The sequence below is a fragment of the Columba livia genome, chromosome 23 (assembly GCF_036013475.1).
Source record: "Columba livia isolate bColLiv1 breed racing homer chromosome 23, bColLiv1.pat.W.v2, whole genome shotgun sequence".
NCBI classification, from domain to species: Eukaryota; Metazoa; Chordata; class Aves; order Columbiformes; family Columbidae; genus Columba; species Columba livia.
In genome coordinates this window covers 1,255,763-1,281,792 of record NC_088624.1, presented here as the reverse complement: position 1 = coordinate 1,281,792, position 26,030 = coordinate 1,255,763, and the positions used below count along the sequence as shown (strand labels likewise).

Below are 26,030 nucleotides of genomic sequence, written 5' to 3'. Positions count from 1 at the left end.
TCCCCGCCCCGGTCCCCGCCGCCATGAACAGGCTCCACGCTGGTGGTTTAGAAAAGAGACTTTATTAGTTGTGCTGCTCGCCGGGACGCAGCCGGGGGCTCGTCCACGCTCACCCCGCACTGTGCCCGGCCGGGCCCTGGGGCTTCGTGCCCTCGACGCCAACTGCCCCGGCCCTTCGTGAAAACCGGGTCCGGGGGAGGCGACCCGCGGGCTGGGGTCCACGCCAGGCTGGCCGGTACACGGGAGCACCGGCTCCAGTGGCCGGACCACCCCGGGGAGGCTTTTCCCAGGCACTGTCACGGGCCCCGGGGCCAGGCTGGATGTACTAGACAATAAGAAGGAAAATACTGTTTGGAAGAAAAGCAAGTTTATCTATTGGGTTATGTCAGCAAGAGCCGCCTCCCGGCTGCGGGGGCGCGGGCCGGGGCAAGCGGCCGTGCCAGCGGGCAGGGCCCAGCCCAGCGAGCAGCACCGGGGTCTCCCTCGCCTGCCCCCGGGATCAGCCTCTCCGGTGAACGGCGGCTCCCGGGTGAAGCAGCCGGGGAGCGCAGCCTCCTGCCCCGCTGCCTGTGCCCGCCGGGCTGGGCCGCGCCGCCGCTGCCTGTGTGAGAAGCGGGGCGCGGCAGCTCCTCGAGCTGCGGTGCTGCTGCCGTAGCGCTGCTGTGGGTCGGGGAGTGAAGCTGCAGAAAGCGGGAAAAGGGGAGGAAAGCGCAGGACGTGGGCACGAGCCTGAGCCACGGCGGGACCTCGGGAGGTGCTCAGAAATACCCAAGGTCCGGCACTGGACCGGTGTCAAGAGCCTCCTCACGTGGCATCAGCCATCCCGTATCCCTGTGGGAACAAGTCGCAGGCGGCGGTGGCTGCTCCGGCACCGCTGCCTGCATGTCCTCCCTCCCTGGGCAATGAGCACAGACCTCGCTCCCTGCGGCCACCACCCCTATGGGTGTGGAGGGACCAAACTGAGCACCCCATGCCTGCGGTGCTCCCTGACGTGACAAGGACTCGCCCATGGTCACTGGATTTGTAACCCAAGCAGGGGAACGTGCAGCCTGTGCTCCTCCTGCCGCAGCCCCGGGGCTGTCACAGGGACATCCCCAGCGCAGCGGCAAGGAGCAGGGGGCCCCGGCTGTGTGATGCCACACGGGCAGCCCTGGCAGGAGGGTGGCTTTGTGGCGAAGCTGTCCCAGGCACCGCCGCAGCACTGCAGTCCTCAGGATGCGTGCCACAAAACCAGCTCAGCTTCACCCATGCTCTGCCCATCAGCAGGACTCGCTCAGCTCTTCCCTCCCGTACGCTGGGTGCATCACAGTCCCCTCTACTCCCAGCTCTGGGACTGAGGGTCCATCTGCTCACGGGGACGGTCACACAGCCTGGCACAGGGAGCTGGGGTGGCGTGGGCCAGCGGGCTGCTTGGCAGGAAGATTTCTTGACATCAGGTCTTGGCTTACAGAGGACACTTGAGCTTCCTGGGTGTACAGGCGTTATCTTGGCTTTAGCACTCTCCAGCTGGGCCGGGTCCCGTCACGCAAAGCCCGTCTTCAGGTGTGGTGCTGGAACGCTCTCGCGCAGCCTGCGGCAGGAATGGTCTCCAAGGGTGATTTAAACAGTGTAAGAAAAACAGTCCCGTGTTCCTAACATTTCTGTGTGCTAAAACTAAAATATAAAATACACCTTGTCCAAAGCAGGCAGGGGATTGGCGTCGGCTCTGCAGGGTAGTAAAGATGCATCGTGTACACTTCCCCTGGGGCACCAGGGCAGAGAGAGATCTTGAAATGTGAATGATAACGTCTTCAGCCGTCGTCCGCAACCCTTCCGCGCTGCAGCCTGTCCTACTCGCTGTCGCTCTTGTCCACCAGTACCGCGTCGGACTCCTCCGTGATCTCCAGCAGCGTGTGCATCTCGGGGCTCTCCCCGCGCATCAGATCTGAGTTTTCTCCCTCCTCTCCACCAACCTCCACCAGCTCCGTGGCTTTCACTTCCACCTCGCCCTCTCTTATTTTCTTGACGTGGAAAGTGAAGGGTGGCACTTTGTAGACGGCTGTCTTGGACCTGGCATAGATGGTGTGGTCAGGGGTAAAAGACTTCCTCAGCTTGTCCCGAGAGGACTTGATCTTCTCTCTCCTTTCGTTAGTCACAATCTTGGTGCCCAGCTTGTTCATCCTCTTCTCCAAGTTGTGGCGGGTCTTCTCCAGGTTTTCCTTGGTCTTTAGCTTAGTCTTCTCCAGGTTTTCCTTGGTCTTTAGCTTAGTCTTCTCCATCTTCTCCTTTGAGAATGCCTTCTTAAAGTCATCCACTCTTTTCATGCCGCTCCTTTTGATGCGCTCTGCCCGTGACTCTTCAATAATCTCTTCGATCTCCACCTCTTCATCCGAGGAGAGCTGGACGTGGTCCTCTTCTGCGTGGTCCTCACCCACAGGCGCCTCCTCGCCCTCGCCTTCCTTCTCCAGCTTCTCACCCTCCTTCAGAGACTTGCTGATGCTCAGTTTAGACGGGAGCTTCACTTCATCCTGCAAGACACAGAGCGGAGCCAGTGAGACACACACGCACCCTCAGCCTCTCCAGCCTCGGGAGCCAGCGCCGGCAGCCAAACACACCCAGGCCACGTCAGGCCTGGGCTCATCCTCCCTTAGGACACCTGATAGATCACTGTAACGAGGATCTGCTCTACACGCAGCAGCGCAGGGCTCTGCTGTATTTAAGCTCGGGTGTACCAGCTCTGCTTGCTCTGGGCTGGCTCCAAATCCACCGGTGACTCCAGCAGTGCAGGAAGCACCAGAACTGGAGACTTCTCCCTTCCTCCTGTGCCCCCTCTGGTTTCACCTTCACCCCAGGACCAGGGAAAACATCACACGTCCCCCACTCCTGGCCCCAGAAAAGCCCTCGCCCGCAGCCCCAGCGCCTGCCCAGAGCCCTTCCCGTCCTCGCCAGCATTTCAGCTCCCTTCCCACGGGCGGTGGGAAGGGAATGTCTCTTGGGATAGACCAAACCGCCCTTTTATTTTTCCCATTTCTCCGCTGAGGAATAAGTTGGGGAATTTGTCCCAGCCCGTATCTGGAGACAGCGGCCCCGACTCGCACAGCCGGGTCTGCAAGGTTACGCTGTCTCTCCTCGGGACAGGAGGTGAATTCATTCAGCTTCTCCGCTCTCCCGGGTCAGCCAAGTTTCTGATCCCAGTGGCAGAGGACAAGCGTGTGCCCAGAAGAGGGGCACAGGTCTGGACTGGGATTGGTTTTCAACTGAGCAGCACATAGCGTGCAGCCCTGCTGCAATGAATCACTTCTCTGTTCCCAGGACGGGCTGGAAATAGCCCATCACTGTACGAAGCGTCACAGCTGCAGCCCACGGCTCGAGTGCTTTTAATCCACAGAGCTGGACGGGAGAGGCGTGGAGCTGCCGAGATGAGCGGTGTCAGAGAGGCGGCAGTGGCCAAAAGGCAGCATGTGGAAGGGGCAGGTGGAGAGCGGAGCTGCTGGGCTGAGGTTTGGAGAACAGCCTGGGCGGCAGGACGGCCGGGCGCCATTCCCAGCCCCGGCACAGACGGGAGCTGCCCAGCGAGGCTCGAGGATCCCGGCACTGCCCAGGAAACCAAGGGGCAGACCCCAGGGCACCCCAGGCAAAAACTGGCAGCAACTCGCCTTCCCCAGCTTGGGGATGCCGGGAGCGGAGCTGCCCTGTGTCCCAGGAAGTGGATTTGCTGCGGTGTCGTCCATGCAAAGCTGCATGCTCCATGTGTCACGCTTGCATGGCAGCAACCACTGCATCAATGCAGCCGCGAGCTAACGAGCTACACAGGTGTCAAGAACCAGGACACTCGCGATGGTCAAACCGCCAAAACAGCCGCCGAGGCCCAGCCCTGAAGAGCCGCACCGACTCCAGCCCCGCTTCTCCACAGGCTGCTCTGGTGCTGCCGCGGCAGAGGACGTCCCGGTCCCTCGCGCAGAGATGGAAGGGATGGAGTGTTCGCACACCGTGCCCTGAGCGCTTTCCCAGCACCGCTCCGACACGCTGCTGCTCCAGGTGACCGCGGTCACTGTCACATTTCTGCTCCAGGTGACCATGGTCACTGTCATGTTGCTGCTCCCTCCTGAGTCCCCGGACGGAGGCAGGACAGGGCTCTCCCCCTGCAGACACAGGTGCTTGGCTCGGCCAGCTACGTTGTCCCCAGCGTTTCCTTCCCTGACACGACTTGAGAACAGAGATAAGCTCATTGCATACGTGACTCCAGCACAGCTTCACCTGGGGAAACTTGAGCAACAAGGAAAATTTGGCTCTGCAGAGCAGCAGGCTCAGTGAAGGGACAAGGGCTGCAGCGTCTGTGGTCAAAACACAGAGTCTGCCCAGGCAGGGGTTTCATTCCAGGTTTTATTCAGAGCAGAGAGCTGCGCTGGGCAAAGCTCTTCACCCTCCGGATCACAGCTCAGGTCTCAAATACTTTCTGGAGATTAGGGTGAAGCGGCCAACATATGTTTTCTTCATTTCATTAGACACACCAGGGGAAAACAATACACGTGCTCTCCCGAGGGTCAGGTCAGTCCAGAACAAATCCCCATCCAGGGAGGGCAGGATCCTGTTCTCCACAACAACACCTGCTGGAGCAATCCCAGAGACGCCGGGGACCCTGCCCCGCCGAGCCGGGAACATCAGGAACTCCAGCCGCTTCCTTCCCTCGAGTCAACACAATGAGCCAGAACAAAGGCATCCCCCTCTCGCCTGGCACGGCTGGGGCTGGAAACAGGCCATATCCTGCAAACTCAGATACTTATCAGCCCCTCGTGAGCTCCAGGAGCACCCTCACTGCTCAAATACGTTACAAAGATGGAGCAAAGCTATTCCCATAAGTAAGGACACTACAATCCCAACCTCCCTGCCTCGAGACTGTTTCCAAGAGCTTTTCTCCAGCTGCGCTTGGGAAACCCTCAGCAATCTTCACCCGGCCCCTTTTGCCACACGGCCAGGGTGACGGGGTGACGTGCCCACCGCAGGGCTGTCGGGCCGGCCGGGGGCCCCCGGGTAGCGCGTCCCTCCTTCCTGCGCCTGCTATAACTCCTGCATGTTTTTGCCCTGACTCCTCCTCAGCCCGACGGCCGATCCGAGCCGCACGTAACCAGCTGGAGGGCGGCTGGTGGCTGCTCAGCACCGCGTGCCGTGGGCTGCGCTCCCCACTCCAAGCCCACCTGCGTTCCTGCTGGTTTAGCGGCTCTGGCTCTTGCACGGGACAGCTGGTGCGAGAACAACCGACAGCTCTGGCAGCGCTTAATGGGAAGCAGTAGGTTGCTGCTCAGCATCCCTCGCGTGTCGCTCCCCACCCAAATGCCACCCATGTCCTCCTCCCTGCGTGGAGAAGTGGCCACGGCCACTTCTGCCTGTGGGTGGGATAATGGGACCTTGCTGGAACAATCAAGAACCATCCCAGGTCTAGGAGAGGCTGCTACACAAATCTCCTCTCTGGGCAAGGCACCATGTTCTGTGCACTTTATTTCACTCATGACTCATCCAGATGAGCCACATTTTTAACACCAGGCATTCCAACTACTCTATTTTTACTGGGAAAACACTGACCCTTGAAGTGGGCGAGTCTAAAATCCCAGGTCTTGGCATCCTTGTGTGTTGGGGCATTCGAACCCTGGCTCCCAGTCAGCAGACGCAAAGTTCTCCAAGACAGTGTGAATCCAGCTGGCACAAAGACAGCTGCTAAACGCGATTTCTCAGAAGATTTTTATACCAGCAGAAGAAAAATCTCCCTGCCCTGTGCACGAAGCAGATCTACGCCAGCAGAAGGACAGACGGCGTCTCAGTGCTACTTGATGCGCTTCACGCAACGGTTGAGCTCCCATCCAAGTTCTACTTTTCTTTTACCCGTTTGCAAACTGCCACCCCAGCCCATTTCACAATCTGACGTGTCCAGCCGTGCTGTCCCTTTGGCACAGACCTTGGGACACGGTTTACTTTGGGACTGGCCGTCTGTCTGTCCGCAGACCCTGTGGGTGCCCAGAGGGGCCCCCAGTGCCATCCCCAGTGCTGGAGGCAGCTGGGTGCCAGCTGGCACTGGGATACTCCCTATTCCTCCTGCTTCAAACAATTCCGAGCTGTAAGATCTGCCTCGCCTTGCTCCGCTAAGTGCGTTCTTTATCTGAAGCTGTTTTGGACTCGAGTTCCCCTGCAGTGAGTCACGCAGGCAGCCCGGACGCTCAGGGACAAACCACCCGGTTGCTACAACACATGTAAACACTTCCCCTGTCATATAAAAGGCCAATGAGACACAAAGCTGAGCTGCATTCCCAGCCTAGGAGAGATCTTCAGGCACCGCGGGATCACCAGCAAACCTGGGGAACATTGCCCAAAATGCAAGGAGGGCTCCTGGATTGCTCTTAGCGCGTAAACAACAAAGTCCCAGAACTCCCAGTCACTCCGATCTCCAGTTTGAAGGTTTAATGGAGGATTTTTCACACGCGCATGCTGATCACATCTGTAACTCATTTCGTTCCGTTATTTTTACACAATCGCAGCAGCACAGAGAGCTGAGTTGGGTTGACATGCAGCTGTAACATGCAGAACACGACCAGCACCCATCCCCAGGCTCCGCTGTGACCGAAAAGGGCTGATCCCGGTTGTGATGGGGTGCGGGAGCTCCCTGCACCCGTCAGCCCTTCCTCTGGCACGTCCAACAAGCTCCGGCCTGGGGAAAGGCTGAGAAAGGACTAAAAACACCTAGGCAGAAAACAGCTTTCCAGGTCAGACCGGGCCCTGCAGAGAAGAACAAGTTCTGCACCCCATTGCCACAGAATTGTTTTGCTCCGCCAGACCTTAAAGGATGATCCTCTGGGCTGACCCCCCATTTGTGTCACGGGAAGGAGGATTCAGGTATTCTTGAGCAACAGTGACACGGCCCTAAGCACCCACAGCCTGGCAGAGCTCGGGGATGTGAAGATCCCCTGTGCAGAGGAGAGGAGAGCTGTGCTTTATTCTCCAGGGCCTTGTTGGGACTGGCTTTGTCCATGGAGGTTATAATTGCTACCAAAATCTCTCGCTATATCAAAAAAAGTCTTTTTAAAATAATCTAGTCACTCTCCTTGAACAGGAGAAGTTTTCCCTGCAGCTTCCCCCAAGACCCTGGTTCCCTTCACCCTGTGCAGCGCCGTCCACCCACCAACGTGGCCGTTCCCACCGGGCAGCGCCGCACACACCACGGGCGACCCCGAAAGCGCAGGGGTATGTTCTCCAGTAGCCACAGAACAAGAGGAAGGCGAACAGGGCGCTCTGCTGTTACCAGAGGCACCTGCAGTACGAGGTAAGAGTTGCATAAGCAGCAGTCAAAGTCACCACCGGCTCCAGTCTGCGTGCAGAAGCCTGGTGAGCAGCACCAAGGGGCACAGGTGCTGCAGTGCCTACCTGAGAAAACTGCAGTTTTGTATCACAGTTTGTGCTCTCACCCTGTCTTTTACCTATTCAAAACCACAGCTTCAAACTATTTCACAAACACAAACTAAACCTCACAAGAAGCCCCAGGAGGGAGGTGTTATCAGCGCTGCACTTCAGAGGGAGAAACTGAAGCTCAGAAAGCAGGATTTGCCCGGAGCCAGCAGAGCCAACTGCTCCTGGCTGCAAGCCCTTCGTGCAAGCCAGACAGCAATTCCTCCCTCCCAGGTGGCAGCCGGAGCGCACGACAAGTCCCAGCTCCTCAGCAGCCGTTCTAAGTAGGGCAGCAGCATGCAGCGAGCAGCAAGCGGATTAGTCAACATGCGGAGGCGTTTCTGCCAACTGCAAGATCAGCCTTGCAGGTCCGACGCAGCCAGAGGCCGACGGAGAGGCAAACGCTCTGGAATCGGCAGCTGTCAGAGTTTTCAGAAGAGGTTCAAAGCGATCTTCAGGGGTTATTCTCTTGCTGAGGCCCTAAACTGCTGCCTCCTCCCATGTCTTCGGCTGGTTTCGGCAGCGCGGGCAGAGGGAACCGTTCCCGGGGCTGGCTCAGAGGGCAGTCCCTGGCGAAGCCTCAAAGCGCACGCTCGGGATCTTCTTGGGCTAAGATGAGGAAAACTGGGTTTCAATGGCCAGCGGAAAGGAAGCACAATGGAAAAACTTACCTGTCCCCACTGGGAATCTGATCAGGAACGTCGCCAACAAAGGGATCCGGGTTAGCGGGAGAAGAGGCAGAGAGAAAAGGCACAGGGCTATGTTTTAGTAAAAGAGAAGCCAGACAGCAAAATTGGACAGAAAAGACAGTCAGCAAAGATTTATTAGCAAGAAGAGTGTCCTTCTCTAATTTATGGCCCCCGGAGATGCAGAATCCCTTCTATGGTTTCAGGCACGTTTATCCCGAATGCTGCCATAGGGCCAGATTCACTGTCCTGTTCACAGAGCGATTTGATGCGGCTGCTCTGGAGTTATCTCCGGTTCCTGGGGTGTAGCTGAAAGCCGGGTCCGCTTGTACGTGTAAGATTATGAAAAGATAGTGATCTTAAACCACTGTGTTTCTGAATTCAAACGCACAAGCTGGAGAGATCGCAACAGGAGCGATTCCAGAATTCCCTCCGCTGGTTTGTCAGCGTGGTGACAAACCCTAAAGCACCGCTGGGCAACACCCAGCAGCTTCCAGGCGTCCCGAAAAGAGGAGCCTTGAGTCCTGAGAGATAAGACAACTCAATGCTGCATTAAGAAGTCACCAAAGAATACTGCTGAGACAAAGGAAAAGATCTAAAATATTAGGGGGAAAGCAAAATAGGTTGGGATAATGTCAAAGGGATAAACTAGTTTGTTTTCAAGTAGGATCTCCCTGACAAGTCCTTCTAACCGCTGTGATTTTGTATATTGTGCAATCTTCTTGGCACTTTTGTTTCTATCAGGTGTGTCTAGTGACTCCGTGTCCTGGAAGCGACGTCCTAAGAGGGTGAATCTTCATTAGCAGTGGAGAACGGGCAGCGTGGTGCTGGTGGTGAAGAGCGAGGGCGGAGGGCACGGGGAGAGGAGGAGGCTGCTTGGAAAAGTGCTTTTGCCTGCCCGTGAGTCAGGAGAAGGGCAGGGCTGCAGGAGACAAAGCAGATCGCAGAGTGAAAAGGCTTTTTATTCCCTCTGACAGCAGAAAAACGTTTTGATCCTATGATCAGTGTGTTTGTACAACTGGCTTTGCTCTCAGAACTGCTCCTCCGGATAAACCTGCCTCGACTGATTAATAACTCCAGAGCTATTTCTGAACAGCAAACCAGTAAGGATGGAGTTTGTGTTACAGATGATTTGCAGATAGACCTGAAATTTGCATCCCGACATAAAGCTATAGACTAAACATCCTGAGACTTCTTATTCTAAATATTTGATTTTCCTTCACTGAGCATCTTTGTTTCTGGCCTTTGTCTTGCCCTGCAGCTGGACCCACAATTCTTCAGGTACTCTGCAAGTTCTACAAGATCCTGCAGATTCAAGAGCACAACGTTATCCCAAATGGGACAGAAGAGGGCTGAGCACAGCCCAGTGTGTTACTGTAAAGCCGAAAGGATTTCAGGGAAGTGAACAGTCCTGCTTATAAATAATACCTGAACAATGAAATATTCATGCAGCTGATTCCAGGCTGCACCAGAGAAATCCATGCTCGAGAGCTGTCTTTTAGTGGAAAGACTGATGAGCTGCACTAAGAAAACTCCTGGAAGTGAAAGCTATTAACATCCTGACATTTTTTTAAGGCTCCGTCTCCTGTGAATTATTATCTTGAGACTTGTAATTCAGTGATGTGCAGAGAACAGGAAGGATTCGCTGCACATCAGGATGTTAACGTGGTGCTCCTTACAATGGATGGGAACTGAGGGAACTGAGCTGAACGATATTTCTCTCCTTCCCCGGGATGGCATTTTTCACCTCCAGTTTTGCTGCTCCTGTGACCAGAAGCAGGAGGACAGGAGGGAAGACTCTATAGTTTTTGGGGCTAAACCCCTGTGTTCCAGCAACAAAGGATCACAGCCAAACAATATTTACTCCTAATTACTACCAGTTTGTATGATTGCGATTTTTTGGTGGTTTTAAACAAAGGCTTCACGATTAATTATCTTTCGTATTTCATTAGAGAACTGAATAAAAAACCTGATGCTCCGGATGCAGAGAGGGGCTCAAGTTCAAGTACAGAGCGTTTCTGGGAGAAGCACAACGTGGGTGTCGAGTGCCCATCCCTGCCCCCAGTACTATCATTTACGTTTTATCTAAAATTGCTCTTTATTCTTTAATCCTGTAGCTGGGAAGCTCCACGGAATCCACAGCAGGTACCCACGCGGGCTGTTCTTTGCGCCCGCAGATCACGCCGGCTCTCACGAACCCTCTGCTCTCGTTAGACTCGTAAAGTTGTGTTTCAGAATGATTAATTTGGAACAAAGCCCTAGCTCGGGGCAGCTGACACGCTCTTTAGGAGGTGCAGAAGGGGTGCGGCGGCTGCGGCCCGTGGGTCTGTACGTCCTCTGCTGCCCGTCCCGTGCTTCTCACCAGACCCTGCAGCTCATTTTCTCTTTGGAGGAGCACAAACCTAAAAATGAGCCAGTTCAGGCCTGGCCGCCCAATCTGCATGGGTTTGAAATTCATCCCTCCTCCCCACAATCCACAATCTCGTTGCTCTCGTCCCTATAAGGCCCACTGGAGGCACAAAAGCCAAGCTGTGCTATTTATATTTCCTCCTCCGGCCCTACCTACCCTACACATTGTGCAGCTGAGATTCGCGTCCCGCTCGGCTCTCAGAACCACCTGGCCCTTTTGCAGAGAAGATTCACGTCTCGTGAGGCTCCGAGCAGCCGCTGGAGCCACCTGGAGAGCAGGGGAGCCCCACGGGGCCCCCAAATCCGACAATGCAGGGAGCAGCTCGTCCACAGACCTCGGCTAAAGCTGCTCGTTCCACCAAACGACGCCGCAGGTCACGAGCCAAACTGCCCTGGAGCTCAGCGCCCACGTGAGCCTTGAAACAAAGGAGCGGCACACGTTAGAAATCCAATATTCAATATGTGTGCCGCGCGCTGCGAGCGTTTGTTCGGCTACAAGCAACCGGGCCTTTGACATTTGTAAGAATGGAGGAAAAAGGCCGTGCTTACCTAAGTGCTGACTTGTGCCGTTATACCCATGAATGCAGCACAGTCTGGTTTCAGAGCGGTAGTTTTTTTGCCTGGCACATCCATTATTTAATCATAAACTGTAGTAACCAGCCCCAGATTTTTCTCTCCTAAACCCAGGAGATTTGGGCTGAAGACGCTTGAGTTTGTTTTTATTAGCAAGCACTCGAACCAAATTTGTTGGTGTCCTAATTTCTCTGAAAGGCGGGAGGCACAAGGGGGGCACTGAGCAGCTCTGTTCCCATGGGCTGCTAATAAGCGCACGTCGTCATTTGACATCAGACTTTTTAGGAAGGCAAGTCCTGTTTACAGTGCTGAATTTCTGCCTCCTGAGCGGTTTGTCAATAGTCTGTCACCTCTGCCTTTGCCAGGCTCCTTTTCCAAACAAAAAGATGCGGTAGTTTGGAAGAGGTTTGGTTTGTTTTGTTCAGATTATATTCTCTAATTCCCTATGTTAAGTTGGCACAAAACCTCTTACTGTGGTAAAAATCAGACCAGCTCCTGGCAAAATCGAGTAAAAGCGTGTTTGAGAGAGCGAGCAAAAGAGAAAACACACGCGCATCTATAGGTGACTGCGATAACGGCCCCTAAACATTCTGCTTATGCCTCGTCCTTAGCCGGCCCTGGTGGGAGTGATTCTCCATTCTGCAATTTCTCCCCCCAAAACGTGAGATAATCCAGGTTCATCTGGACAGCTCAAGCTGTCCCTGCACACAACTCGATTTTCCTTTCCTCCTAAGAGCTGGCAAAACACAACTCTGACATGCGGTTTGACCTCTTCGCCCAAGCTGCCAAAAGGTCTTATTTGCGCTCCTGAAATAGACCCCCCGAAAGAGCCGGAGACCCGGGATTCGACGGCGAGAGAATAACCAAACATCTATAGCTGATAAAGGACTGATTTATCTTGACCTCCCTTTCTTCATACAACAGAATCACTAAACCCTCATAGAGCATGACTGGTGTTTTACTCAGGTATCTTGCTTGAAAATAGCCACCGCTGGTTTTATGTAATACTTTATGTCTTATAAAATGAGTTTATCTCTTGTTCTCCAAAAGAAAAGGCTAATAAACCTTTGCATTTTTATTCATAGCAGCTGCAAATGCAATTGCACTGGAACGTTAATCACAGCTTCCTAAAGGCTGAGCTAGACAGTAGTAATAATGTTGCTCACAGCACAGAATTAATTACATTATCAGGAAAATATCTGTTGTAAACTTCAATAGGTTGTGGGTCTTGGGAAGTGAAACGCTGAATTAGAAAAGAGTTATTTCGTAATTCTTTTTTAAATTATAGACACAGTTAAGAAACCGCAGTGATTTTTCTTCATTTAAACTTCCAGAACTACTTCTGAGATCCATCAAAACGTTTAATTCTTCAGGATAAAATGCCTCCACAAACAGAAGAGACTCCTCTATGTGACAGATTGTTTTCCCTTCCACCAACCCCTACAATTCATGTTTCTGTAATATGAAAATTACGTGATGACATTTTAACGCAGTGCAGCCTGCAGAATAACACAGCTATTAAACCACCCTATTTTCTATGTGAGAAATAATAATTAATACAGCTCTGAGACAGCCCGTAGGTCGCTAGAGTTCAGGAACATTCTCTGTCGACGGAAAATCTCCGTTTCCATCGTAGGCAGGTTCCAGGGGATTCCCTCTGGTCCCTCCCGGAGTCCCTTGTCAAGTGATTCCCCACTCTGTCCTTACACCAGCAAGAGTATCGCCCCTCATTTCCTTTAGAAGCAGGATCGCGTTTTCATATTCAAAGAGAAACTCGACCCGATATTCATACACAGCAGCAAACCGAACTGAAAAGCTCCCAAAATGACAATGTGCCGATGTTCCGGATGCTCCCAAAGGCCCCGGGAGCGCACCAGCTTCCCCCCTATTCCCGTAACCCCCAAGGAATGTTGTATTAAAACAATTCCCCTCACTCTTCTCAGTTCGCAATGTTTGTTGCTTCTGCAGTACGTTTAGAGTTCTATTTTATTCTCCCATGGATAGATTCACCCTCCCCCAAAAGCCTGATACAAAGAGGTTGTAATAAATAAATATATATACATATAGCTGTTTAAGTTGCCTGTATGATCTGAATAGGCTTGAGTATTTCAGCCTTTCGGGCATGATAAAACTACAAATGCTTAAGCTCTGAATCAGAGCTGCACAGGCCCCCGTACGTGTTAGATTCCTGAGCCTATTATGAGCAGCCCTCTCTTTAAACCCTCTAGTAAGAGGCATTTTCCCTTTTTTTCCTCTGGTTTTTTCCTCTCTCTTCCTGTGATCAGCACTGGATGCTTCTCTATTTGTCCCCGACGCTGTCTATTATTAACCCAGAGGCTTCTAACTGAATCATTAACTATTTCACTCACTTTTCTTCCCTGGCTACGACTAACTCGAGACAGGAAAACTGATAGAAACATATTCCTCTCTTTCTTCTTGTTTAGTATCAAAGGAAAAATCCAACACTTAGCGCAGGGGTCGAACATCAAGCACTCCAAAGCTGTTATTAAAACCAGACAACTAGAATATTCAAGACTCGCAGGTTGCAGGAAAAAAACAAGGCCCTGGAAATCTGTACAAGCAGAACGGGAAAGGCAGACCTGGGTACTGAGGAGCTCAAGGGGCCGCGCTGCGATTCCTCCGCCTGTCCCGGTGGGTGAGGTTAACCCCGCTGCCGGGGCTACTCTCGCTTGTTGTTATCAGACGCATGTCACGAATCTGAAATATTATCGCTCTCCACGTAGCAATACACATGTTGCCTCTCGGTAGAAAAAACGTTGGCAGGCGGATTTATAAATACTCCCTTCCAGAACCCAGTGCATTCCTGTTCTTTTTTTAGTTAAGCAGCAAAATCGGGTTATTTTGATACTTCTGGTCCATCACAATGAGTGCTTAAGACTATTTTCACTATTATTAATCTTGCTAAATTCCTGTTAAATACAGCAACCCTATCAAACTTTGCCTTAGAACACACAGACAGTGTTAAATCACGAATGAGGGAGCTACTTCGGACCCGCCTCAATTTGGACCACCAGTCAGTCAGGGGAGTTTGGGAGAACAACCAGCCATGCGGAGTGACAGAACCCTTGGCAAAGAAAAAACCCGCCCACAGGACATAAAGAAGTCGTGAAAAAGCTCCTTACCTGGTAGATCATGACTTTGAAGTTTCTGCGTTTCAGCAGCTCCGCTTCGTTGGCCTCCAGCTTCTTTATCTGCCCAGCTTGCTTCTCCAGGTTCTGCCGGACGGTTTTCACGTTGACGCTCACCTTGCGCACTTTTTCCAGCATCTTGTTGACGGTGTTGCTGGTGGTGGTGTGTGCCTTTGTCAGCTTGGTTAACTCTCCCTGGATGCTGGTCACGGCGCTATCCATCTCTTGCTGTCTCTCCTCCAGCTGCGTTTGGGTCAGCTGGATCTGATCCACTGCTCCGATGATCTTGTCCAGAAGGGTCAGCACCATCACCCCATTGATCTGGTCTGATTTGATGGGTTCTTCAGGCGTTTGCTCCTCCGAGGCCTCAGAAGCGGTCGGTGGTTCGATAATTTGCAAAGTGGTATCCTCCATGATCACCCGGGAGTGCTGGTGAGCGGAGCTGGAGAAGCTGTCACTGCAGAGAGAGAGAGAGGAGGGAAAACTGAACCCGAGCCTCAGCTAAACTCTGCGCTGGGAGACACGCCAGGAATGGGAGAGCACAGTGTGCGGATGTCTGTGCTGAAATTCAAATGGCACAGCTCTGCAAAGCCGGCCAGCGAAACTGCCCTGCAAAATTTTCCAGGCTTGCAGGTCATTGGCTGACTCCACCTCAGCTATAGAAAAGGAGCCCGCTGCCAAATGCCTGATGACCCACCCTTGCTGAAATGATTAAAATAGTTGGAGAGGAGGCGATGGCTTTGCAAGCAAACACAGGCACAGCTCAGCGAGGAATGCGAAGCTCTGGAACTACAACCGCCTCTTCTTTAGCAGAAGTCTGAAGGTGCTATAAGTAATGAGAGGAAAAAACAAAAACCTTGAGCAGACGGCTCGGGAAGCTGCTGGGAAAAAAGCAATCCCATCTGGGCACGGCTGTATGGATTAGAGGAAGGCTGGTTTAAACAACCGCACATTAAAGTTCAGCTGGGTAATTCACATCTTTTACCAGCAGTGAGCTTTTTCAAGACTATGAGAACCTGATTTTCAATACTTTAACTAAAGGCTACAGTTTGGGTTGAGTAGTTATGGCACGTAACTTCTGGATCATAAAAATACACGCTCCCATGTGTGTGAATATACACAACATGATATATACACAATATATACAGGGTGTACCATGTCTTTATGCAGGTTTAACACAGAAAGAAGAGCTATAATTCACTCCCAAAGTGAAGCAGCTGGCCACTCTCACCTCAAAGCCGCTCCCTCAGCTCTGCAATCCTCATCCATCGACATCTCATCACCAGACTTTCAAATGCAGGACACGCTTCAGCATATGCCATGCAAAGCTGTGCTTGTCCACAATGTCCAAAGACACTGAGTTACAAAAGGCTCTATTGGTAAAATAATACTAATTGTTTCAGAACTTAATAGAGTACGTATTGCTTTGGAAAATATGGAGAAGGAGGGGAGACCATCTCGTGCTCTGCAACTGCCTGAAAGGAGCTTGGAGCCAGGGGGGTCGGGCTCTGCTCCCCAGGAACAAGCGCCAGGAGCAGAGGAAACGGCCTCAAGTTGCGCCAGGGGAGGTTGAGGTTGGATGTGGGAACAATTTCTTCCCCAAAGGGCTGTGGGGCATTGGAACAGGCTGCCCAGGGCAGTGCTGGAGTCACCAGCCCTGGAGGGCTGGACAGACGGACATGAGGTTCTCAGGACATGGGGCAGGGACAGGGGTGGGGGAATGCTTAGACTTGATGATCTTGAGGGGCTTTTCCAACCAAAATGATTCTATGATTCTCCTGTGGTCTTGACAACAAGCAATTCACACTCAGCACGTCTCCAGGGTTGAGCCCACCCTTGCAATGCGCCACCAGCCAGCAAATTAAACAAAAGCTGCACAACACTCAGGTTCTCCATGCTCACAGCCTCCCTCAGGACAGCACTGGAAGAAACGCTTAATCCCAAGCTACAAGCTGGGAAACCCACGACGCACCCACAGATGTACAGGAACGTCATTTACTGATGAATGCTCTCGACAGTCAGCACTTTCCGTGCCCCTGTGCTCTCCACCATGTGACAGTTTGCTTTTTACTGCACCACTGATCTAGATTTGGGTTCACTGTGCATCAGTAAATTGCGCTGTGCAGCCTCCACAATAGGTATTATGTCATGTATTAAAAATAGGTTGCTTTTCTATAGCCTGTTTTTTCCTGGAGGGACCTTTTTTCCTGCGGATTTATTTCCAGTGTTTGCTGCTGATGAGTCAGTGCCATGACAAAATATCCTCCCTCCAGCCAGATACGTCGAGGCCCTGCAGTTGTTTCTCACTGGGAATATCTGCTTCAAAGTGGGTTTTCCCCAAACATCTGCTGTGAAGTTTTGGGTACAGAACAGGACTCTTTCTAGGTCTGCCATCTATTCCATGTGTGACTTCAATGCAATCCCTGTGCCTGTGTTTCCCTATTCCAGAATAACTCAAAAAAATCAGGCTGAGGAGGTGAATCTACATAGAATCAGATAAAACAACAGAAGAGGAATTTATATTTGTTCTTGATAGTGAGTCGAAGAGAGGAAGGGCCACGCTCGGTGCTTGTTGTGCACGCAGCAATCGCTAAAAGGCGATGAGTAATTTTCTAGGTTAGGACTAACTCCATTTCAGGCATTTTCTGCCGTGGGGACATCCCCGGACAAGCCAATAGGTGGCAAACTGCAGCTCCGCTCTGGCGCCTCCACCCCTACTGCACACAGGACGCCGAGATCTCAGCCACTTCTAGCACCAACCATTTCTTGCTGCTCTTGGCACATGGTAGATAACGGTTTGATCTTTGGCTCTTTCACGCTTGCGCTATGCCTGAGATACGACTGATCATTCCAATATCCCAGCGGTTTTGCAGCAGCACTACTGAATATTTTCTGTGGGACGGTCCAAAGAACAAAAGAGCATATTTCAGCTTTGAAGAAAAACTGTCGGACAACAAATGATGACGATGTGCAACATCTGCTCCCCCGACAGCCCGTGGATGCTCCTGTGACGATAGGTAACATCTCAATTCATTAACTTCCTAATTAGCATGATCCTTAGGGCCTGTTAGAAATATGAAATAGATGAAATAGCCGTGGCTTGCAGCAGACAGACTGTTAGATTCCTCAAGTGCGGCTGACACAATTTGTCCCTTTGCCTGTAGCTCAAGTCCGGGGGACATGGACTGGACAGAGACATAAAATGATCCTCTTTGTTTTCCAAGGACCTGGGGACAAGTCCAGGGGGAGGAAATGTGCCGTGTGAGTGCAGCTTTCCGTGCTCTTACAACCTCGGGGGTTGTCCCCACCATCCCCAGGCCCGTACCTGCGCTCCCCGCGGCCACCTCACGGAGCCAGGCCCGGGCTCTGCCGGTGAGAACGGGCCGCGCCTTCGCGCCTCGGCCATGCTGCCAGTGACGTAACCAATGACGTCACCAGCCCCTCGGGAGGAGCGGGAACGGCGCGGGGCCGCTGACAGGACCCGGTGACAGGATCCGGTGACAGCACCCGGTGACAGCACCCGGTGACAGCACCCGCCCCATTCCGCCCCGCCACCGTCACTTCCGGTGCAGGGCCCGTCGCTAGGAGACGTTGGCGGTGACGTCACGGACGGAAGCCGCAGCGGGTCAGCTGGCGGCGGCCGCTGCACTGCGGGCTCGGCGGGGGCTGCGGCAGGTAGCGGCGGGGCCGGGGGGCGGCGGCGGGGCCGCGGCCGCATTGAACGCTCCGAACGCTCCTTCTCCTCAGAGTTTGTCGCCGCCGCCATGGGGGAGCTGTTCCGCAGCGAGGAGATGACCCTGGCCCAGCTGTTCCTGCAGTCCGAGGCCGCGTACTGCTGTGTCAGCGAGCTGGGCGAGCTGGGGAAGGTCCAGTTCCGAGACGTGAGTGCCCGCCGAGCGAACCCACCCCCCGGTACCGGCCGCGGCCCCGCCGGGGCTGTGCGGTGTCGCCGGGGAGAAGGCCCAGGGGGTGCCGGTGACACCCGGGCCGGTGCCGGGGGTGTCGCTGAGGAAACGTGTTTTTCTGCAGCTGAACCCGGACGTGAACGTGTTCCAGCGAAAATTCGTTAACGAAGTGAGGAGGTGCGAGGAGATGGACCGAAAGCTGAGTATGTTTCTCTCTAAGTCTTGAGATGGCTCCAGCTCTGTAGATTTTAGGGAAAAAAATCAATGTGGGTTAAACCTGCGATGGGCGCGAATTGGAACACAGGAGGTTCCACCTGAATATGAGGAGCTGGACAAGAGAAGCTGAGAGGGATCTGCTCAATGGGATCAATATCTCAGGGTGGGTGTCAGATGGACCAGACTCAGTGGTGCCCAACGCCAGGGTGAGGGGCAACGGGCACAGACTGAAACACAGGAGGCTCCATCTGCACACGAGGAGAAACTTCTTCCCTTTGCGGTGCCAGAGCCTGGCCCAGGCTGCCCAGAGCGGGTGTGGAGTCTCCTGCTCTGAGACATTCAAACCCCTGGGATCCTGTGTGATCTGCTCTGTGACCCTGCGTGAGCAGGGCTGGGGATCTACAGGGGTTCCTGCAACCCAAACCACCCTGGGATTCTGTGAAATATCCTTGCAAAACGGCTTTTCTTATGCCCACACGTGTAGATATAATCCACTAGTCAGACTGATCCTCCATAGCGGGTGCCAGTGCTGGGATGGTCAGCCCCAGCCTGGGGGATTTTCAGGCTGCTGCGGGAAGGTCTTGGTGTGTCTCTGCACAACTTGGGCACCTGCAGGTGTGGAGTCTCCTTCTCTGAGACATTCAAACCCCTGGGATCCTGTGTGATCTGCTCTGTGACCCTGCGTGAGCAGGGCTGGGCTGGGGATCTACAGAGATCCCTCCAACCCAAACCGCCCTGTGATTCAGCAGGGCAGGATTAGAACACAAAGTGCTGGTGGTGAGAGTGGTGAGTGCTGCCCTCTGTGTCATGAGAATCCCCTCCAGGGATTCACTTCCTGCTCAGAAGAGCTTTAACCAAAAAAGAGGATCCTGGAAGGGGAGGTGAAAGAATTCACAGCTGCTGATCGGGCTGGGTGGAGGTTACGGTGACAGTTTAACACTGAACTGTCCTTTTAGTTAATATTAACAGCGTTGTCTCTTCAGGGTTTGTGGAGAAGGAGATTAAAAAGGCAAATATTCCTATCACGGACACCGGTGAAAACCCAGAGGTGCCTTTCCCACGTGACATGATTGACTTGGAGGTAATGCTGTGTGTTAAGGCTCAAGTAGTATTTGACTCTAGATGAAAATAGGGGAAATTAGCTCCGTTGGTTGATACCCATTGAATTTAGTGGCAAATGTGCCTTAACCGTAGTCCCCAGCTGTCACTTGGACTGCAGCTCTACCAGTTTGGTTTTCATTCACGACCATTGTTTGACTTGTACATTTATCCAAATACAGCTAGAAGTGAAAGTATTTAAGAGGAATGTCACCCATTTAAATGAGTTAAAACCTGTTGGAACTGCCTGGTTTACGATGGGTCTATCCTAAAGTTTATAAGGGTTTTAATGATTTGAAGAACATTGTATATATCCACTCTATAAAAGACTGGCTGAGGGGGAAAAGTTTCACGGTGCCTGAAGAGAATGTAACAAATCCAGATCTGTTTACTGTAGCAGAAATTGTATGCAAATGGTGTGACAACGTGCAGCATCTTGCCTACATTCCTGTTTTAATAGACTTAGCACCTGCTTATGGAATTGCTTTAAGTCCTTTTTCCTTCTCCTTTTCCCATCTTCCAGGCAAACTTTGAGAAAATTGAAAATGAGCTGAAGGAAATCAACACGAACCAGGAAGCTCTGAAGAGAAACTTCTTGGAGCTGACGGAATTAAAATTTATACTGCGTAAAACTCAGCAGTTTTTCGATGAGGTCAGAATACCGGGGGCGGGTTAACACTTGGGGAGCTGGTTCTTCTCCTACAAATTACCACTTCTATTCTCAAATATATTTTGAGTTGCTCATTGGGACAACGGGGTCATTTGTATGCTTTTTTTTTTTAAAGAAAGCTTCTCAAAGGATTTTCCATTTTTCATGCAGCACACATGATTTACCTTTTCTGATGTTGGTTTGGGTTTGTTTTAGTGAAGCGATGTTTTTTTCTCAGAACTGCATAAGATAATTAAGATATTAGTAGTTTTTAAAGCACATGAAGAGACAAAAATTTGGTGCTACGGCGAGCATTTGCATCAGCGGGTAAGAGTTTCTTTGGTACATGTGCAGATAAAAATGCCTCACACGGAGGACTCACGATCCAGCTGAAGATGTTATGTGGGTGTTACTCGTTAGGGTCACAAGCCAAAGTCTGTTGAAGTAATAGATTAATTATTTATTTGAGCCTTTGATCAAACCCTGATTTCTTCAGGGGTGAGTTCTGGAGCCAAATCTGCGTTTAAAATCTTCAGCATTTTGGCAAATAGCGTCTTGGCCAGCAACCGGCAGCTCTTTCACTGGACCTACGCAGAGCTCTGATGTTGTTCATGATACAGAAAGTCTGCGTGGGAGAAGACACAACCCTTTGTTGTAAAGCTTCGGGATCTTTGAGTTTTCTCAAAGAGCTCCTGTGTGTTTTTGCTGAGTACATGTCCTGTTTCCTCTAATCCAAGGGTTTGATCAAAGAGTTCTCAACCAATACAACTTCTGGCCTTTAGAGAGGCTGCGATCAAGCAGAGCTGGGCTCCTGCAGACTTCAGACGCTTTATCCAATGGTTTGGTTGTGTTTTTTTTGGCACGGTTCAGGCGTTACGGTTGTTCCCGTGCCAACACGAGTCGTAGTTACTCGTGACATAGACACTGCTGCTTGTGGGATGGGTTGATGGGTCATAGGGTTGGTTTCAATACAAAAAAAAGTCGTCTTCGAGTGTTGAATGTTCACTTATTCCGTGGACAAACAGTGTTAACCTGATAATCTATTACTCAGCTGCGTTAAGGTGCCACTGCCCGCCTGTTCTGAGTGTTGAGTAAAACCTGGGGCACCTCAAGTTGTGCACTTTTAAAATTAATGACCATCCTCTCTGCTTCTCTTCAAGTAAATTTTAAATTTACATGCTAAATTTAAAGATGAAAATCAATTTTCTAAACAGTCCGTGTCAGGTCACCCACAGAAAAGAACTCACGTCAGGCTTGAAAGAACCACCACAGAAAGTTTAGATTTGTTCCTGCTCCTGTTTGGTAACAGTAACAATAAAATACAACAAATAAAATGTCCTGCTGTATGTAAAAGCAAACTGGACAGCTCCTGTGTGAAGTCCAGTAAGACATAAGTGTTGAGAATTTAAAATTGTTTCAGTTCACTGAATATCAGGGGTTGAAGTGACCTGGAAAGCTCATCCAGTGCAATCCCCCATGGAGCAGGAACACCCAGATGAGGTTACACAGGAAGGTGTCCAGGCGGGTTGGAATGTCTGCACAGAAGGAGACTCCACAACCCCCTGGGCAGCCTGGGCCAGGCTCTGCCACCCTCACCATGAAGAAGTTACTTCTCAAATTTAAGTGGAACCTCCCGTGTTCCAGTTTGAACCTATTGCCATTTGTCCTATCACTGGTTGTCACCCAGAAGAGCCTGGCTCCATCCTCCTGACACTCACCCTTTAGATATCTGTGAACATGAATGAGTCCCCCCTCAGTGTCCTCTTGTCCAGCTCCAGAGCCCCAGCTCCCTCAGCCTTTCCTCACACGGGAGATGCTCCACTCCCTCCAGCATCTTGGTGGCTGCGCTGGACTCTCTCCAGCAGTTCCCTGTCCTGCTGGAACTGAGGGGCCACAGCTGGACACAATATTCCAGGTGTGGTCTCCCCAGGGCAGAGCAGAGGGGCAGGAGAACCTCTCTGACCTACTGACCACCCCCTTCTAACCCACCCCAGGTCCCATTGGCAGTTCACACAGCAAACATCCCAACTAGTCCAGGACTTTTGATCCCTGCACAGGCTGTGATTATCCCAAAGTGGGGAACACTTCATTTCTTCATGCTGTCATTTGCCCTGTACCTTCAACACTTGAAGACTTCAATAACCCGTGGTTAAGATTGTGTTATTCATAGTAATAAATTGCACAAGAAATGGCTTCACTCTCCAAAATTCTTCAGGCTCGGCATTTGCTCTCGGGAGTTTCTGCGCTGGGGGAGGGAGGACGGCAAAATTCTTTCATTTGTTCTTGTTCTGACCATTCTAGTCCGAGTAGCCATTTCTTGTTTCAATGCACCATTTTGATGATTATGCTCCTTTTCTCAGTCTTCTTGTCTTTGCTTATGAAGAACGGTATGAGCTGGAGAGATTGCTCTGAAAGTTTTGCCTAGAGTGTGAGCGCAAAAGAAGACTGGAAAAGTAATGGTTAATGGCATGCAGTCCCCGCCTCTCCTTCCTCTGACTCTTCTCACCATCCGCTTTCTTCTGTTTGTTTTGCGTCTGTCGTTTCTGTCTGGGCTCTGGGTTGATAAGGTAGATGGTGGGATGAATCCCATTCAGTTCTTGTGAAAATTGATTTGTGTTCTCTTGGTAAACTGGAAGGGGTTTGAGTTGTATGGCGTTCGGTGCGGCCATCCAGAGCCGTTCCAGGGCAGAACTGTCATCAACAGTAGGGAAAATGAACCTTTTTTCAGGCCTCGAGATTGAAGGTGCTGATCTGGGTGAAAAATGAGCAATTTGAAAATGTTTAATAATGAAAGATCTGCATTCTAATTGCTGGCAAGCAAACCCTTGGGTTTTCCAATCCCGAATGACCTGGTGTAGTAAGAAATACTTCACAATATCTCATATTTCACTCACTGCTGCTGAAAACTCTTATTCAGAGTCTTTCCTAGAGTCTTGTTTTTCTGCATTGTGGCTGGATAGCTCTTTCATTTCCACATAGCCTCTCGATTCTGGATTTCTGTTAAATCTTATAACAAGTGAGTCACTCGCAGTTTGTGACTTGAGCATCCTCCCTGCCTTGAACTGCTGACACTTACAAGCTGTATTGCCAAGAATTTGAGCCTGCAAATTAGTTAAAGGACAATATAAATCTGTGTCCTCTTGTAATGCCTGGGTAGCCAAAAAGGAGGAGCAGCATCAGATTTCCTTAAGCAAAACAACCTGTGTGTCTGGCAATAATACATGTGGTGAATAAGCATCAGTATCTTGAAGAATGAATAGGTTTAATTTAAAAAAAACAAGCCTTGTTTCTAAGCTGGAAGTGCCATGTGTTTGTCCTGGAAGGAGAGCTTTGTAAAGCCAGTACAGGAGATTACCAGCCGGTACGTCCAGGGTTTGTTGCTGACTCTGCCCCTGTGTCTGCGCTGGTGTGGCGAGTCACCTGGAATCGATGGAGCGCTGGCTGTCGTCAGGTAATCCCGAAGGAGCGAGGTGTTCCCTTTGCACCGGAGGCTGCCGGAGGCTTCTCGCATCTCGAATGCTCAGAAAACGCACAAGTAGCGCAAGAGGGAATCGGCGTCTACTTTGGCTTTTTCCCCGTTTAAAGGTCGAGGGAAGGATGAGGGTGAGGTGTGTCACTCTGCTTTGTGCCGTGGTTCTTGGGAACATCTCTTGTATTTAAAACTTGATATTTTTTTTTTAATTCTGCTTTTCTTCAGACTTTTATACCCCACAGCCCCGTTGTTCTGCCGCAGCAACGCTTCTTGTATGGAAGCTTTGCTGAGCCATTCCATATTCCTCTTGTTTTTCTCCTTCCTTGTGTGATTCTTGCTGTCTTTTCTATCATCTAGTTCTCCTTTCTCCTGTCTTATATTCGTTCTTTTGTTTTTCTTTCTTCCTTTTTTTGTCTCCCCAAACTATCTCCTGGTTCCTCATCCCCTGCATGCCACTAACTAGTTTCATTAGATATTAATTGATTTGTGAATTCAGGCTGAATTGCATCATCAGCAGATGGCGGATCCAGACCTGTTGGAGGAGTCCTCTTCACTCCTGGAACCAAGCGAGATGGGAAGAGGCGCCCCGCTGCGACTCGGGTAACTGCAGTCATTTGTGCTTTATTTGTCTGGATTTAGAGTGGCCACCTCGTTCAGCCTGCGGAATCTGCCCCAATTTGAGCGCAGTCGCGGAACCTTCCAGACTGGCCCGCTAAGGCTCATCCTAAAACCAGCTGTTGGGCTCTGGTTTTGTCCTGGGTACCTACATTTCCTGGGACATAGTTGCGCTTGGCACGTTTCTCTCCGCACAATCAGATTTTACTAGTTTGCTCCTTGTCAATCTGCCCTGGTTGCTCCTGCGGACATTCTGAGCTCTCACAGCTTTGAAACTAGTGACGAATACTCTGAAAAATCCTTGTAGCTCTATATCCTCTTTATTAACTGCTTCCAGGCTGTCTGTGTGTGTGTGTAATTCTTTATCTGGACGTAGGGGTTTGAAGCAGTGAGCTCTTCTGAAGCACACGGTCAGTGGCAGCCGTGACTGCTCTAATCCTTGCCATGTAACCTACCAGGAACCTATTGAAATGAAGACTGGCAGGCATAGAAACTGTATGTCTAAATGCGTTTCTTTCTCCTTTAACCAGAGGTTTGTGGGTTTGGTGTTTTTTCATAGACGATTTCATGCTGTGAAAGGCAAAGTTTGTGCTCTGGTGAAGTTGTGTTTGTTGTGTTTTCATCTCTGGGTGTTTAGAGGAGCTTCCATTTTGCTTGAAGAACTGATTTTAAGCCAAGATCTGATGCTAAACTCCAGCTGCCACGGGTGGTTTGGGTGTTAAGCCGTGTGTTCTCGGAGGTGCAGAACTGACATTGTGTCCCCTCGACAGGTTTGTGGCCGGCGTGATCAACCGTGAGCGCATCCCGATGTTCGAGCGCATGCTGTGGCGAGTGTGCCGGGGGAACGTGTTCCTGCGTCAGGCAGAGATTGAAAACCCCCTGGAGGATCCTGTGACGGTAAGAGGAACTGTTGTTTACAGCAGCAAAACTCTCAGATGCGTAAAACAATTTTGCTTATAGATCTAAGCCTCTGTCTCAATATGCTCCATGCAGTTTGCATTGCATCCCTTCGCAGAGCATCCTTGCAGCCTCCGAGGCTTTAGTGGCAAATGTTTTCCTGTTTTATTAGAACAAAACAGCAGGAGGGATAATGAATGCTGTTGAAAGGGGGAAAAACAGCTCCAAATTTGGACTGCAGGAGGGCGTAGTTGCTTCTCTGGCATAAATTACAAGTGCAAGTTGTGATCTTCCTTGAAAGAGGCTTTGGGTGTGAGCAGTGTATCACATCTGAAGCTCATTTACTGCAAACTTGCTAAACATCCACCTGAGAATTGCCTTTATTACAGATAAAAATAGTCAGTGTTGTGACGGGGCCTGTTGTTTTACATTCAGTGTCCTCTTTGCTCAGATCAGTGCCCGAACTTTGGGAACTCATAACCAGTAAAAGTAAAGTCTGCGTGTTGGCTGCACTGGAACAAACGCAGAAGAGTTTAAACTCATTAACTGCCTCTTTGTTTCTAGTCCCACCAACTGCTGGTAGTTGACCTGTAGAACTATGTCTACTAGGAGAGACTTTGTTCTTATTGTGCAACACTTCCTTAAGTTAAGGTTACACCTAGTGTAATTATTCTTGAAACATTATGTTAAAATTTCCTCAGTAAGGTAGAACAATAACTTGTCAACAAACGCAGGAAAGGGGACCTGGCTCCCGGCATGAAAACAGCTGGACAAGGAATGTGCCGATGGCCTCTCTGGAGAATTAAAGTTGTTAAACTCCGCTTTGTCTTCTGTTCATTCACTTGTTTAGCTTCTTGCTGGATCCTGTGGGTGAGCTGAATGCAGCAATCTTTCATTGCATCTCTGTTCTTTTAGAGATCTCCCCAGGTTTTCCCTGTTTCTTGTATTACA

General features: G+C 51.0%; 2 protein-coding genes across 37 annotated transcripts in view; one reads left to right on the top strand and one right to left on the bottom strand.

Moving 5' to 3' along the window:
* Positions 1–43: 43 nt before the first annotated feature.
* Positions 44–14,912, bottom strand: CAVIN1 (caveolae associated protein 1). Its single transcript, XM_005513588.4, has 2 exons — positions 14,222–14,912; positions 44–2,507 (listed from the first exon to the last, which is right to left on the bottom strand). The coding sequence occupies exons 1-2, from the start codon at positions 14,639–14,641 to the stop codon at positions 1,830–1,832; spliced, it is 1,098 nt and encodes a 365-aa protein (XP_005513645.1). The 5' UTR covers positions 14,642–14,912; the 3' UTR covers positions 44–1,829.
* Positions 14,913–16,353: 1,441 nt separating this feature from the next.
* The window catches only part of ATP6V0A1 (ATPase H+ transporting V0 subunit a1), a 28,770-nt gene continuing 19,093 nt past the window's right edge, over positions 16,354–26,030 (top strand). For 5 of the 36 annotated variants that reach the window (XM_013370866.3, XM_021280964.2, XM_021280962.2 and 2 more), the window contains exons 1-6: positions 17,838–18,108; positions 18,257–18,335; positions 19,332–19,429; positions 19,970–20,098; positions 24,064–24,167; positions 24,953–25,079. In XM_013370866.3, coding sequence (XP_013226320.1) covers positions 17,992–18,108; positions 18,257–18,335; positions 19,332–19,429; positions 19,970–20,098; positions 24,064–24,167; positions 24,953–25,079 — 654 coding nt within the window. In that variant the 5' untranslated portion in view covers positions 17,838–17,991. Of the gene's footprint in view, positions 17,245–17,366; positions 18,109–18,256; positions 18,336–19,331; positions 19,430–19,969; positions 20,099–24,063; positions 24,168–24,952; positions 25,080–26,030 lie in introns of those variants that run through there. The other 31 variants (XM_021280970.2, XM_065039201.1, XM_065039198.1 and 28 more) reach the window with 25 other exon arrangements.

Coding starts and splice junctions, on each gene's coding strand:
- CAVIN1 (XM_005513588.4), bottom strand. CDS start 14,641: ATGGAGGATACCACTTTGCAAATTATCGAACCACCGACCGCTTCTGAG. Junction 2,508..14,221: donor TCAAAGTCATGATCTACCAG/GTAAGGAGCTTT, acceptor TGTGTCTTGCAG/GATGAAGTGAAGCTCCCGTC.